General features: G+C 35.5%; 1 protein-coding gene across 1 annotated transcript in view; it reads right to left on the bottom strand.

Annotated features, from left to right (window-relative positions):
- Window positions 1-12,999, bottom strand: part of LOC107698460 (muscleblind-like protein 1) — a 43,674-nt gene extending 30,675 nt beyond the window's left edge. The window contains exons 1-2 of the mRNA XM_016499471.1: window positions 12,731-12,999; window positions 5,639-6,234 (exon numbers count right to left, since the gene is read on the bottom strand). Of these exons, the coding sequence (XP_016354957.1) occupies window positions 5,639-5,812 (174 nt within the window). The 5' untranslated portion in view covers window positions 5,813-6,234; window positions 12,731-12,999. The remainder of the gene's footprint in view (window positions 1-5,638; window positions 6,235-12,730) is intronic.
- Window positions 13,000-13,378: the final 379 nt, after the last annotated feature.

Here is a 13,378-nt window from a genome sequence, read left to right as displayed (position 1 = left end):
ATATACTTTTTATAATTTATTTTATATATAATTTTTATTTATTTTAAATGTGTTTCTTTTAAATAAGTTATAAGTTATATAAGTAATGTTTTAAGATGCTTGTTTTACTGGATATAAAATATGATGATAATAAAATACAAAATGTTAATTACTTAATTATATTTAATGCTAATAATTAAATAAAATAGCAATACTTATAAAACTCACATTAGCAGTGTTTAATTTTTTTGTCAGAACTTTTGTATGAAATTACAAAAGATAAATTAACAATTGTCCATCGATTAAAATATCTTGTCATAACACAATAGTGTTTTCCCCTCTATAAACACCAAACAATTCATGTATCCAAATGGCAGGAAGTTACGAGAACACCTAGTTTCTTCTGCTAGGCATTACAGACCTCTCTGTCTTTGTTGACTCAGACTTTCTGAGAGGGCCAGTCTTGGGGTCCACACTGATGGATGTGATTGTTGGTGTTATTAGAGGGAGAAGCAGAGGGCTCATGGAGGAGGATCAGATCTCTGTGGAGTTACTGGCTGGTATAAGGCTGTTCATCATGAAGGATTTGGATCTGAAGAGAGCAAATACTCCGTTCAGACCTCAGGACGGGAAACGGGAATGACAGAAACACACGCATTAGCTTCTGCGAGCAGCCTCTCTCTGTATATGTTCTCATATTTTTGGGATTTGTATTATTACCAGTGGCTGTTTGCTGAATAGTCGAAGGGTTAAAAAAAACAATATAGCTATATAATTATCAACATTAAATGAAAAGCATTATCGTGAATGCCAAATTACCAAAACCTTCGGTTCATCCAGGCTCGGGTTCTGGTGGTTTCAGAGTGCGTAAGCTGTACTGAGTATATCTTTGACTCAACCAAATGAGGAACTGAACCAAAACCGCAGAAAAGAGCCGAGACCTCAGCCTGCTTTGTCCAAACATCAGAGATTCAGTGTGTTATTATTACAAGGCAGCAAAGCACAGAATAATCAGTTCATGTTTAGTCTTCTTCTGTGAGAGACCTGGATTTGAACATTGTCGAAATGTTTTGCAACTTTGAGAGTTTGCAGGAACTTCTCTAAGCAAAACATTTAGGATTCCTATTAGGGGTCGACCGATTATCGGCGCCGATATTAAGCAATTTTATGATTATCGGTATCGGTCATTTTCAAACCTGATTCGCCGATAAAATAACTTAATTTTGAAACGCGCTATTTGGCTCTGATGCAGCCTGTCAGAACTCACCACTCTGTGGCCTAAAGCAGTCTCCGCCCACCGCTCATCTGATTTGTTGGGAGTCATGAGTCCGACCAATCAATGCGGAATTCACTCTCACTCCAAAAGCGCTTGCTAACTGGAGCTGCTTCAGGGGTCACGCATCAGTTGTCTCTCAAAGGTAAGACAGCAGCAGACGTTGCTTAAGTACTTTTGAGTCTTGAGAACTCTCATTTTATGTGCGCCCACAGATCGCGATAAGGATAGTGACAGATTTGAATAATTATTCAAGGAGTTTGCAAATGTGATATATTGATTTAATACAACAGTTCAATAAACACGTAGGCCTACTGCCTGATTTTGCGCTATTTCATCAGCGAAAATAGTTCCAAATAAAGTAACAGCTCAGCCGTGAATGTCTGAAAATGTACCTACAAGCCACTTGTGTGTTCTTTTTTGTGCCACCTCTGTAGTACAAATTAATTTTTCATTAATACTAATTTCATGATTGGTAACTTATTTGTCTTATTCTACTTCTTATTATATTGTTTTAAATAGAAATTATAGAAAGTTTATAAACAAATTTTTGAATTTTACAGATGAAAATTATGCCATTGCAAAGGTAAAAAGAAAATGCCCCTGTAAATCACTTCACCTCATATTAGGAAGGCTAATTTTTTATCAGAATTTTTGATTATTGATCAGAAGGTGCTCCTTAATTTTTTTTAATTAGGAGGACAAGCGCTCTTGATTACAAGAAGAAAAACACTGCTCTTAAACTGGGTGTGTGACAGGTATGGCTGAGGAATGGGGTTTGGCCGAGGAAACCTTTTCAGTCAAAAGATTTTATTTTTTGCTTTAACCCCTGACTACTACAACAATTATGACAACTTTTGTTTAAAAGAATAATCACACAATACGCTATTTCTTCCATGTTTTAATTTTAATGGTAAACCCATTAAATAAAGAGTTTGCCCAAAAATAAAGAGTTTAACTCTTTAAAATAAAGAGTTTACTGTGGGAGTACTACACTCAACCAACACCAGGGAAGGCAGTTTTTGTCAGAGCCCTTGTTATTCTTAATTTTGACATTAATTTAAATTTTTACACCAGACATATATATCGGTTCAAAATATCGGTTATCGGTCTACTTGATCTGTAATAATCGGTATCGGCATCGGCCTTGAAAAACACATATCGGTCGACCCCTAATTCCTATCATATGAAGGCCAAGGCTTGTTCTTTTTGTGACAATGATCATCAGTTCCGATAACAATCATGACAACAAATGCTTGTGTGTTGCCATGGTCCTCCCATAAGTGCTGTGGTCTAGACTACTACGCTTGTAAAAGAAATTCCCATATAAAAGTCCCTGCGCTTTACAGTGAAGTTGATTTACATTTTTATATAGTGTGTGGAATGCTCATGTTAACATCCAAAGTAAGTAGGAAGAAGGAATTTACGGCTAAAGCCTGTGCTGTGTCATTCTGAGGTAAAACACTGAGCCATTTATACAGTCAGATAATATGGAAACTAATCTTGCTTATTTTCATGCTCATTAAAGTGCTATTTGACTAGTAAAATGAGTAAACTAGTAAAACCTGGTAAAAAAATCTATAATTAATGAATGAATAAATCTGAATATTTGCATTAAAGGGAAACATTTCTTAAAACCAAAAATTGTTGTGGCCTAGTAGTTGGTGCACATGATTTGATGTGAGCAACATCTTTCATTTTTGCTTCTCTTCCTGCTCTACCTTTTCTGTCCTTTCTCAACCATGGTCATAAAAAGAATGTCAAAAATGGTAAAAAAAACAAATAAAAAATAAATAAATAATATATATATATATAATAAAAAAATCTCAACAATAATAAAACATTAAAATAGAAAATAATACATGTAAAAAGAATGTGTCAAAAATGATCAAAAATAAAATAAGAGCAACCAATAAAAAAAATAAATAAATAAATGAAAAAAATTAAATAAAATTAAATAAATAAAATATAAAATACAGAGATTAAAATAAGAACAATAAAAATAAAATAAAAATACATAATTATTTATAATCATTTGACCAAAAGTGGGCATACTAATGCAGGCAATGAGTAATCTAGCCTAGCATGCAAAATTTCTGAGTCCGGCCTCTCCTTATATTTTCCTCTCTTTTCTCTGCTATGTTTATTTATTTTAATTAATTAAATAATTGACTGACTCAAGTTTTTATATTACTATCTCTAAAAATTATAAAATAAACCACCTAATAAAGTTACACATTAAACATATAAATACAAATACATATCTAATGAATTTAGGAAAAGGTGCAAAGAAGAATTTTCCTGGTTTTAAATCTTTTATAAATTTAAGGTTAAAAAGTCCGGGTACTGAAATTATGGCAAAATTAAATTTAAAACTATGAAAAAAGCAAAAAATAATAAACTTAAACTGAAAAAGCAAATAAAGCTAAATAAATAAATAAAGCTAATATAATTTATCTTTGAAATGTATCCTTTAAAACTAGAAAGATTGCATTTTTTAATCATCTTATGGGACAGAAAAGTTCCCCTAACTGAAGAATCATCCATATATTGTATAATTCTTAATATTTCTTTTAAAATAGCATGTGGAATGGAATGCATTCTGCAACAATAAGCAGTTCAAACTATATCATGCCACATTATCAGCACATGAACTCATCATGAGGCTATCACATGACATCTGTTTACTTCAGCTAGCAATGTCTGGTGGTTATCCTCTCAGAAATAAACATATTTTGCATTTTGGATCCAGTTTCATGTAAAAACTGATTAAGTTGGGTACATCACAATATGAGACTCAATATTCAATGCACATTATACTGCATACTGCATATTTTGGCAGATGAAGTAGATTATCCAAGTACTCCATGCATACAGAAAATGCGCAATTCACTGGAATTGTACTAATCTTGCATATTATTTAGGCCAGACAGCGTGAGTAGAATTGGAACGCAGCCCATCCTCCACTTTATCTCTCTATGTCACTCGCCCTCGCTCTGTTTCTCACTCATTCTCTATTAGACTCTGACCAGCTGAATAAATCCTTCACACTCCTAAAAATGCCAGAAATGCACTGAAGTCTGTAGAATACTGTCGATCTGAGCAAATAAAACATTGTCACACACATTCCTGGCCTAACACACACCTCACTGACACACACACTGGGCTCTTTCTTACATAAACAAACACACACACACAAAGCAGCCCTTCACAATCTGAAGTTTCAGTGCAGGTTGAGGAAAACCAATCCAAATAGCACATCACAGCTGAAGCTAAGAGCTGTGACGTATAGTTTAACAGAGACTGAGAAGGTGGAAAGTGAACGGCGAGGTCATTTCCTGTATCTCTGAAGTATTGCACGACTCGCGGTGAGCCAATCATAGGAAGAGATGAAGCAATGTTCTCGGCCACATGCCAGTTAAGAGCAGCAGCCCAGTTTGAGAGAGGGTGAGAGAAAACACCTTTACAAATAAAATCACCATAACTTATATGACATAGTTACTTCAGTTATTGTTATTAAAACTGTGCTAGCTTGGTATTAGCCACCAGTTACATTTAAAAAAGAAAAGAAATTGACAGCAATGACAAAGTTTCTTACACAATGAGGCATATCTAGAGACCAGAATATCACTGAGACTTGAAAATGGCCTCTTTTGAATTGGGACAGTAAGAAACTACCATAAAAAGTAACCAAAATACCCTAGTAACCATCCACTACAAACTTCTAAAAACCAGTCTGAACTTCTTGGCAACAAGGTCTGCATGTGCGAGCAACACTAACCATATACAGAAAAAGTAAAAAAAAAAGATTTTTCATAAAAAATTAATATAAATAAATAAATACATGGTAAAACCAATAATAAATAAAATAGAATCATATTTATTTTATATATTTTTTATCTATCTATTTAGAATATATTACAGAATTACAAATATTTATAATTAAGAAAATATATATATTAAATATTTAATATATTTATAATAAAATATATTAAAATAAATAAATAATAAAATCAAATATATAATTAGAATTGAGTCCGGCCTCTCCTTATATTTTCCTCTCTTTTCTCTGCTATGTTTATGAAAAATTGATAGGTCAAAAAAAAATGTGTGTGTATATATATATATATATATATATATATATTGTATTGTATTGTATTGTATTGTATATATATATATATAATACAAATATAATAAATAAAATACAAAAAAAAACTAATAATAATAATAAATAGAATCATGTGACCAAAAGTGGACATACTCAGTTAAGAAAGATCAGACAGACAGATTTCCGCCAGAAATTGAAACTACATTTTGTTGGCATACATCTAGATACCTGAAATACCTGCAAACGGCTGAGGTGTCAAAGTTTGAGGTGTTTCTTACCTTCAGTGAGTCAAAGCACGCGATGACTCTCCCGTTCTCCACCTGGCAGCTCTTGGCGGGATGTGCAAACTTGCACTCAGCATCAGAGCGAGTGCACGTTCCACGCTGAAACTCCCGACACACCTCCAGCGTCAGCCATTTCGTGTCCCGCATGTAAGCCATGTTCATCGCCATCTCAACACGCTTTAGCGGCAAGCAAACTTCAATTCCTTAATATCCCAAAGTGCTTTGGGTGTGCTTGTGTTTGTCCTTTTAAGAATGTTCCTCTCCTTCTTAGATCATTAAGCTCCTCTTTCCTTGTGGATGCACACCAGGCCAAAGCAAAAAGGACAAAACAATGTTGCTGCTAGGAAAAAGAGAACTGCAGTAATGGATCCCAAAGCAAAAATCCTTGAATCTGATTGGCTGATTCAATAGTGCCCACTTCAGCTCTGTGTGTTTGTGTAGGGGTCGTTCGGGGTCACAGGGATTGTGGGGTTGGGCGGACAGTCCTTTCACTGATGTGGGCAGCAAGCAGGCAGGAAAGCTGAGGCTGGTACTATAAGCAGGTCCAAGCAGCGGCAGACGCAAGAGAGAGCACGATACTCAGTACCCACCTGCAACACACATAACCACAGAACAGCTTAGAAAGACCTTCCTAAAGGACTCTTCAGCAAACGAGTCTGTGATTAGATCCTTTCACAGCACCTTTAACTCTTCACAAAAACTGAACAGAACTGAATTAGAGGTGTTTTTGACTACCTGAAATAAAAAAGAAAATAACTCTTTTGGACAAGAGTTGGACTTGCAAACACAAACATTTACCTTGCAGACAGTTTGTATAGAGAGAGAGAGAGAGTATATTAAAATAAATAAATAATAAAATCAAATATATAATTAGAATTAAATAGTTTCTAATAACTATTCACTATTTAATTCAATAATTTATTCTAATAATTTAAATAGTTTAAAATAAATAAATAATATATACATGTTAAAACAAATCATAAATTCAATGAAATATAAATATTTATTATTCTATTTATTAGATTATTTTAAAACGTATTTATTTATAATAAAAATAAATAAATAACTATAATTAAATATATAATTATAACTCAATAGTTTACAATAAATGTTTAAAACAAACAAACAAACAAACTTGGTTATTAAGCAGAAATATGGTTATCGTGAAGTTATGGGACAGAAAACTATCTGAAGTTATCGGGAAGTACACTATAAAAGAAAAACACACGCATGTGTACACACAAAGAGCTTTAAAAGTAGGGCTGAACGATTAATTGTATTTGCGATAATATCGCGATATGAAAAAATATGTTTTTTTCAACCGCAGAGGTTGCGATTACACCGTCACGTGACATACGAGAGTAAAAAGGTGTGTTCGACTTGAAGATCGATCGGTGTATATGACATCAAAGTACGGTGAGAGAAAGCCTACGTGTCTACACTGGATGCGGTGCGGTGCGACAAATTCCTGACAGTAAACTGCTGCTGCGTTCTATTTATGCCGCACTGACACAAATTTCAAATGATTTTCAATGGTCACTTTGTCGTGTCCAGTGTAGACAGACTTTAGATGTTGCAGCGCGGCGCAACACGACAACTGTCGCATCTGGTGTAGACACGGTGTAAGGAGACGTCTGCTCTCTTATAGCTCTCGCGGTACTTTGATGTAGGGGTCGACCGATTATCGGCGCTGATATTAAGCATTTTTATGATTATCGGTATCGGTCATTTTCAAAACCGATTTGCTGATAAAATCATTTAATTTTGAAACACGCTATTTGGCTCTGATGCAGCCTGTCGGAACTCACCACTCTGTGGCCTAGCACAATCTCCGCCCACTGCTCATCTGATTTGTTGGGAGTCACGAGTCCGACCAATCAACGTGGAAGGCTAAAGGCACTGAAAGTTTTGCACTCTCACACCAAAAGCGCTTGCAAACTGGAGCTGCTTCAGTGATCACACATCAGTTGTCTCTCTAAGGCAGCAGCAGACGTTGCTGAAGTTGCAATAAATCACAATCCACTACACTGAAGTTGCAAAACACCTCAATATTATCTATTTATGGTTTCCGCGATGGGGAAAACGCGGACGGAATCGCGGAATGGAATTTACCTTTATAACGCGGAATGTCACGGAATTTGGATGAATTAATCAAAAGTAGGTCAGTACACTTAAATCGACTCGCGCTATGGACTAGTATCTGTAAATATTAAGCCACAAAAAGACTATTTAAATATGAATCCTGCATGTTCTGCATGTCTCTGTATATGTGAATGGCACAGTACTACTACAACAATTATTACAACTTTTGTTTAAAAGAATAATCACACAATACGCTATTTCTTCTATGCATTAATTTTAATAGTAAACCCCTTTGTTTGCCAAAAAATAGAGTTTAACTCTCATTTGATTAAAAGACAAATACAATTAATGTTTTATGCCCTCATTTGCACTGCACTGTAAATTAAAACTAATGGAAATTACTGTCACATAGGCCAAGATTAAGATACTGTCACGTACACTAAGATTGGGATGACAAAAATTGAGACATTTCAAAATGCTTTTGAACCAAGTTTGCCTAAAATAGGCTATTAGTGTTATAGTTTCATTAAAATAGTTGCGGTCTTCAATGTTTTAGCCATCAGAAAAGAATTAATGAGGAATTATGAGAGGTTATGCTATTACACATACATTTCTAACATGTAAATTATTGAAGCCAAATACTTACATTTCCCCAAGCCGTTTAGCTGTAGTACAGTATTCATAGGCTTAATCATGAAGCATACAGTGGCCCCACTTTTAACTCTCTCTTTATATTATTCTTATTGTAGATGGATTCATGGAAGAAGACAAGAGTAAGAAGTGCAACCAACACCAGGGAAGGCAGTTTTTGTCAGAGCCCTTGTTATTCTTAATTTTGACATTCATTTTCATTTATACACCAGACATATATATCAGTTCAAAATACCGGTTAATGGTCTACTCGGTCTGTAATAATCGGTATCGGCATCGGCCCTGAAAAACACATATCGGTCGATGCATGCATCACCTAATTTCATCGTAACATATAGGCCTGGCCTACAGAAAAGAACATTTACGTTTAATCTATCCAACACTGTGTTGGTCATACTATACAATGATTTATTGCTTGTCTTTGTTGAATAATATAGAACATAAAGAGGTTTAAAAAATATACTACTACAACAATTATTACAACTTTTGTTTAAAAGAATAATCACACAATACGCTATTTCTTCTATGCATTAATTTTAATAGTAAACCCCTTTGTTTGCCAAAAAATAGAGTTTAACTCTCATTTGATTAAAAGACAAATACAATTAATGTTTTATGCCCTCATTTGCACTGCACTGTAAATTAAAACTAATGGAAATTACTGTCACATAGGCCAAGATTAAGATACTGTCACGTACACTAAGATTGGGATGACAAAAATTGAGACATTTCAAAATGCTTTTGAACCAAGTTTGCCTAAAATAGGCTATTAGTGTTATAGTTTCATTAAAATAGTTGCGGTCTTCTAAACAACTTCTACAATGGAGCTATGAAGACAATTAAATTATTTACACTTATTATATACATTGTGCTTTTTTAAGTTAATCAATTGATGTGCATTAGATGATGAATTGAATAGTCACCTCTTGTAGGTTAAGATTTAGTCATCAGAAAATAATTAATGAAGAATTATGAGAGGTTATGCTATTACACATACATTTCTAACATGTAAATTACTGAAGCCAAATACTTACACGTCCCCAAGCTGTTTAGCTGTAGTACAGTATTCATAGGCTTAATCATGAAGCATACAGTGGCCCCACTTTTAACTCTCTCTTTATATTATTCTTATTGTAGATGGATTCATGGAAGAAGACAAGAGTAAGAAGTGCAACCAACACCAGGGAAGGCAGTTTTTGTCAGAGCCCTTGTTATTCTTAATTTTGACATTCATTTTCATTTATACACCAGACATATATATCAGTTCAAAATACCGGTTAATGGTCTACTCGGTCTGTAATAATCGGTATCGGCATCGGCCCTGAAAAACACATATCGGTCGATGCATGCATCACCTAATTTCATCGTAACATATAGGCCTGGCCTACAGAAAAGAACATTTACGTTTAATCTATCCAACACTGTGTTGGTCATACTATACAATGATTTATTGCTTGTCTTTGTTGAATAATATAGAACATAAAGAGGTTTAAAAAATAATTGCATATTAAATCGCAATCACAATATTGGTAAAAAAAATCGCAATTAAATTATTTTCCAAAATCGTTCAGCCCTATTTAAAAGACACAGATGTCCACAAAACACACATATACACACACACAAAGCACAGCCCTGTTTATGGAATGACATATTTTAATCCGATAAGACTGGATTCCTGGGAACGCTGAATACTCCAAAAAGGCTAAATGATTTTGTGAAATGAAAAGAAAGTGATCGCTCTGGATAATGTGAATCCATGAGCCTTGCAGCATGATTCTGATCTCGCATTAAACAGGCTCATGCCTGCATTATCCGTGTTTACTGAGAAGAGGAATAATCACCGTGACAATTAAAGTAAATTCATGCTCAGACTTGGATTCTACTTTAAGATCCTCGTCTTCACTTGAACATAACAATGCTGTTTCTTTGGTCCCGTTTTTTTAGTTAAATGATTTGGCTATTATGTCACGTATATCTCCCACAATCCTTTGCAGTGGAATAACAATTCTTAGAAGTTGCTGCAAGGTCAAACAAGGAGAGAAAATAAGACCGATAGCGAGGGAGAGAGAGAATGATCTGGAAGTGTGCCAATCAAAGCCCATTAAAAAGTCAAACATTTTTGCCACTGGGAGGAGAACTGGATGTTATGTTCTCTTTTCAGAAATGGAAACTATTTCAATGATTCACATGAATGAGATATTAAGTGTTTCAATGTTTTTGCACTTTGGCTTATGGCTTTATTTACGTCTGTACTGATCTCTAATATGCTCCTGCCAGTGAGAAATGCTTGATTGAACATTTGATTTCCTGTGGCTCTGTTTGTAATTCGACAGCCGTGCAATATTAAAGACCAGCTTTTTAAATGGAGGAATTATAATGAAAGGTTAAAATCAGTCTGAGTTTAGTCTGTGTCTAGGAAACAGAAAACAAACTCTCCCTGCATAGAGCTTTGACACTTCAAATATGCAGAGTATTAATATTTTAAAAAAGCAGTGTTTGATGGAGATTTTAAATCAGATCTGTAAACAAACTAGCTACATCCTAAGCATAATGGGAAATTGTTACCATTTAAGGCTGCAAAAGTGTGTCATTAACAACACTTTTATAAATAGAAGGATACAGAACTGCAAAACTAACCAAGAAGTATATTTACAGTATGATGTCATAGAACTTTTATAAGTTCCAAAAATAACTTTATGCAGTTTGTTATACATCATATATAGGCTAAAGCTTTTGTATGATGCACATCGCCATTATTTTTATGATCAAACCATAGCACTAAACTTTCATGAACAAATCTGTCAATTTATTTCAGAAAAATCCTCAAAACCATAACCTTATAAGTACATTTTGAAGAATGTGGGTAACCAAGTAGTTGATGGTAGCCATTGACTTCCATAGTATTTTTTTTTCCATATTATGGAAGTCAATGGCTACCGTCAACTTTTTGGTTACCCACATTCTTCAAAATATCTTTTTTGTGCTCAGCAGAAGAAAGAAACTCAGGTTTGGAACGACATGAGTGAGAGTAAATGATAACAGGATTTTCATTTTTGGGTGAACTATCCCTTTAAGGCGTATCTTGAAAATTTAACTTATCAGACAGTCGGTAGCAAAGAATGGATTTTATGATGTCAATATGCAATTCAAAATGCTTCTGATCTGGAATCAGGCACCATGTGGATGCTCTAAAATGCCGATTACAATTTTCTCCAAGTTCAGCTGAACCAAATCAGCGTTTTTTTTTTCAGCATTAATGCATAAAGGGACTCGCTTGAATCTGGGTGGAGTGCTTGATCAGAAAGGTGTGCGGGCAGCGGAGATGGTTATAAACCACAGCCTTCCATCGTTTGACTCAGATGTGTGTAGGTGATGATTGCCATGTTGGAAAGGGTTGAAAATAGTATCATCGCCATGGTTACACAGAACAAAGCTTCAAGCAAAAGCCCTTCTACCCAGTAACTCAGAAACATTCACAGCTCTAAACGTTCTACAAAGCTGCGTGAATTGGAGAGGTCAAATGTTAATGATTTTTTAACATACCATTTATTACCTATTCAAATGATAATAGTTAGCAATTCAGTTTGATAAGAGTTAGGAATTTATCAAAACAATAAGTTCTTTTTTTGTAACGACGCCCTCTAGTTGTTGAACGCACAAACAAATCTTGACACGTCCAACACGCGGCCGCCATCAGACATATTTTTATTAGTGGCATTAAAGACAACAGGCACATTTGCATGCAAAAACACCCCAAATAAAATGTGAAGACGACAAAAAGGCAAGAAAAATCGAGGATAAGACGTGTTCGCGAGGAGATGATGAACAACCAGATGTTCTATTACGATACCTAACGCAGGTGCAACACATTTATCATCTCAACAGTTGTTTAACAGCTAGCATATGGGATTAAACCAACAATTAATTTACAAGAATCTTTTTACATCAACTTTACAATCCATGATAATTCACAGTTTACATCGCTAATGGAAAATTCAGCGATTTAGAGCTAGTCTAAACAGAATCGGATGCAAAATATAGTGAAGCGTGCTTGCATGTGCTTATTTTCGCAACACTTTCACTTTCTCAACTACAGCACACCATTGTCAAAACCCAAAGACTTGGCGCCAGACCACCCTGACAGAACGTTTATTTATTTTTCTTCCCCCCCACCCCTACAAAAAATGGTATCTTCAAACAACTGAAACAATTGCTTTAATCATACACCACCGATCAGCATTGACTTCTCAGCGACGGCATTCGTTTCTAAATACTCTGCAGCACGGTGAAACAATAACCCGCGCAAGTGCACTAAAAGTCAGCATAACCTGTTCTTAAGCAATCCTTCCTTACATGTTTCCATTTCAGTGCAGCCGACGAGCAGACCTGTGAGAGCTCCAATCCATATGTTTCTCTCTGCAGTGAGAGCGTGTTCAGCGTTTACTTACATGACTGCACGGAAGAGTGACGCACTCAGACAGAAGTGAAAACCTGCGTCAACATCTCTCTCCCTTCTCTTTTCCCTCTTGCAGACAGTTACGCTCTCGCACACACGCCCCTGTGCAGTCCCAGGATGCCTGACTGGGTCCTACCGCTCTGAAATCTAGCACGAGCCATATTAGGAAACGGCAGTTAAACATGTCACACGTAATTTACATGCAGGGGGAGTGGAAAGCGCGGCTCTGTCATAAGAGAGAAAAAAAAGAGAGAAGAAAAAAAATCCCTGCACACGCTGGTATGCACATAAAACAAACAGAAGGGAAGTGAGACCCGAGAGGGGAGTTTCAAAAAGGAGAAGTGCTCTCAGGTTCAACAGTTAACCAATCGCACTGTCTAAACAAGTAGCCGGTCGCACAGGGGTGGGGGGAGTTTCCTGCCAAACGCACACACAGCCGCGCAACTTTTTCGAACGCAGCTGAGATTCCCCCCGTCGTGCCGTACTGTTTGCGATCGCCTAGACATAACAAACTGCAGTTCACCACAAAGGCACCCTATAAAGTC

Source organism: Sinocyclocheilus anshuiensis, unplaced genomic scaffold (assembly GCF_001515605.1).
Source record: "Sinocyclocheilus anshuiensis isolate Anshui unplaced genomic scaffold, SAMN03320099.WGS_v1.1 scaffold1910, whole genome shotgun sequence".
Taxonomy (NCBI): domain Eukaryota; kingdom Metazoa; phylum Chordata; class Actinopteri; order Cypriniformes; family Cyprinidae; genus Sinocyclocheilus; species Sinocyclocheilus anshuiensis.
Note: the sequence above shows the minus strand (reverse complement) of the source record. Positions and strands in the feature narration are given on the sequence as shown.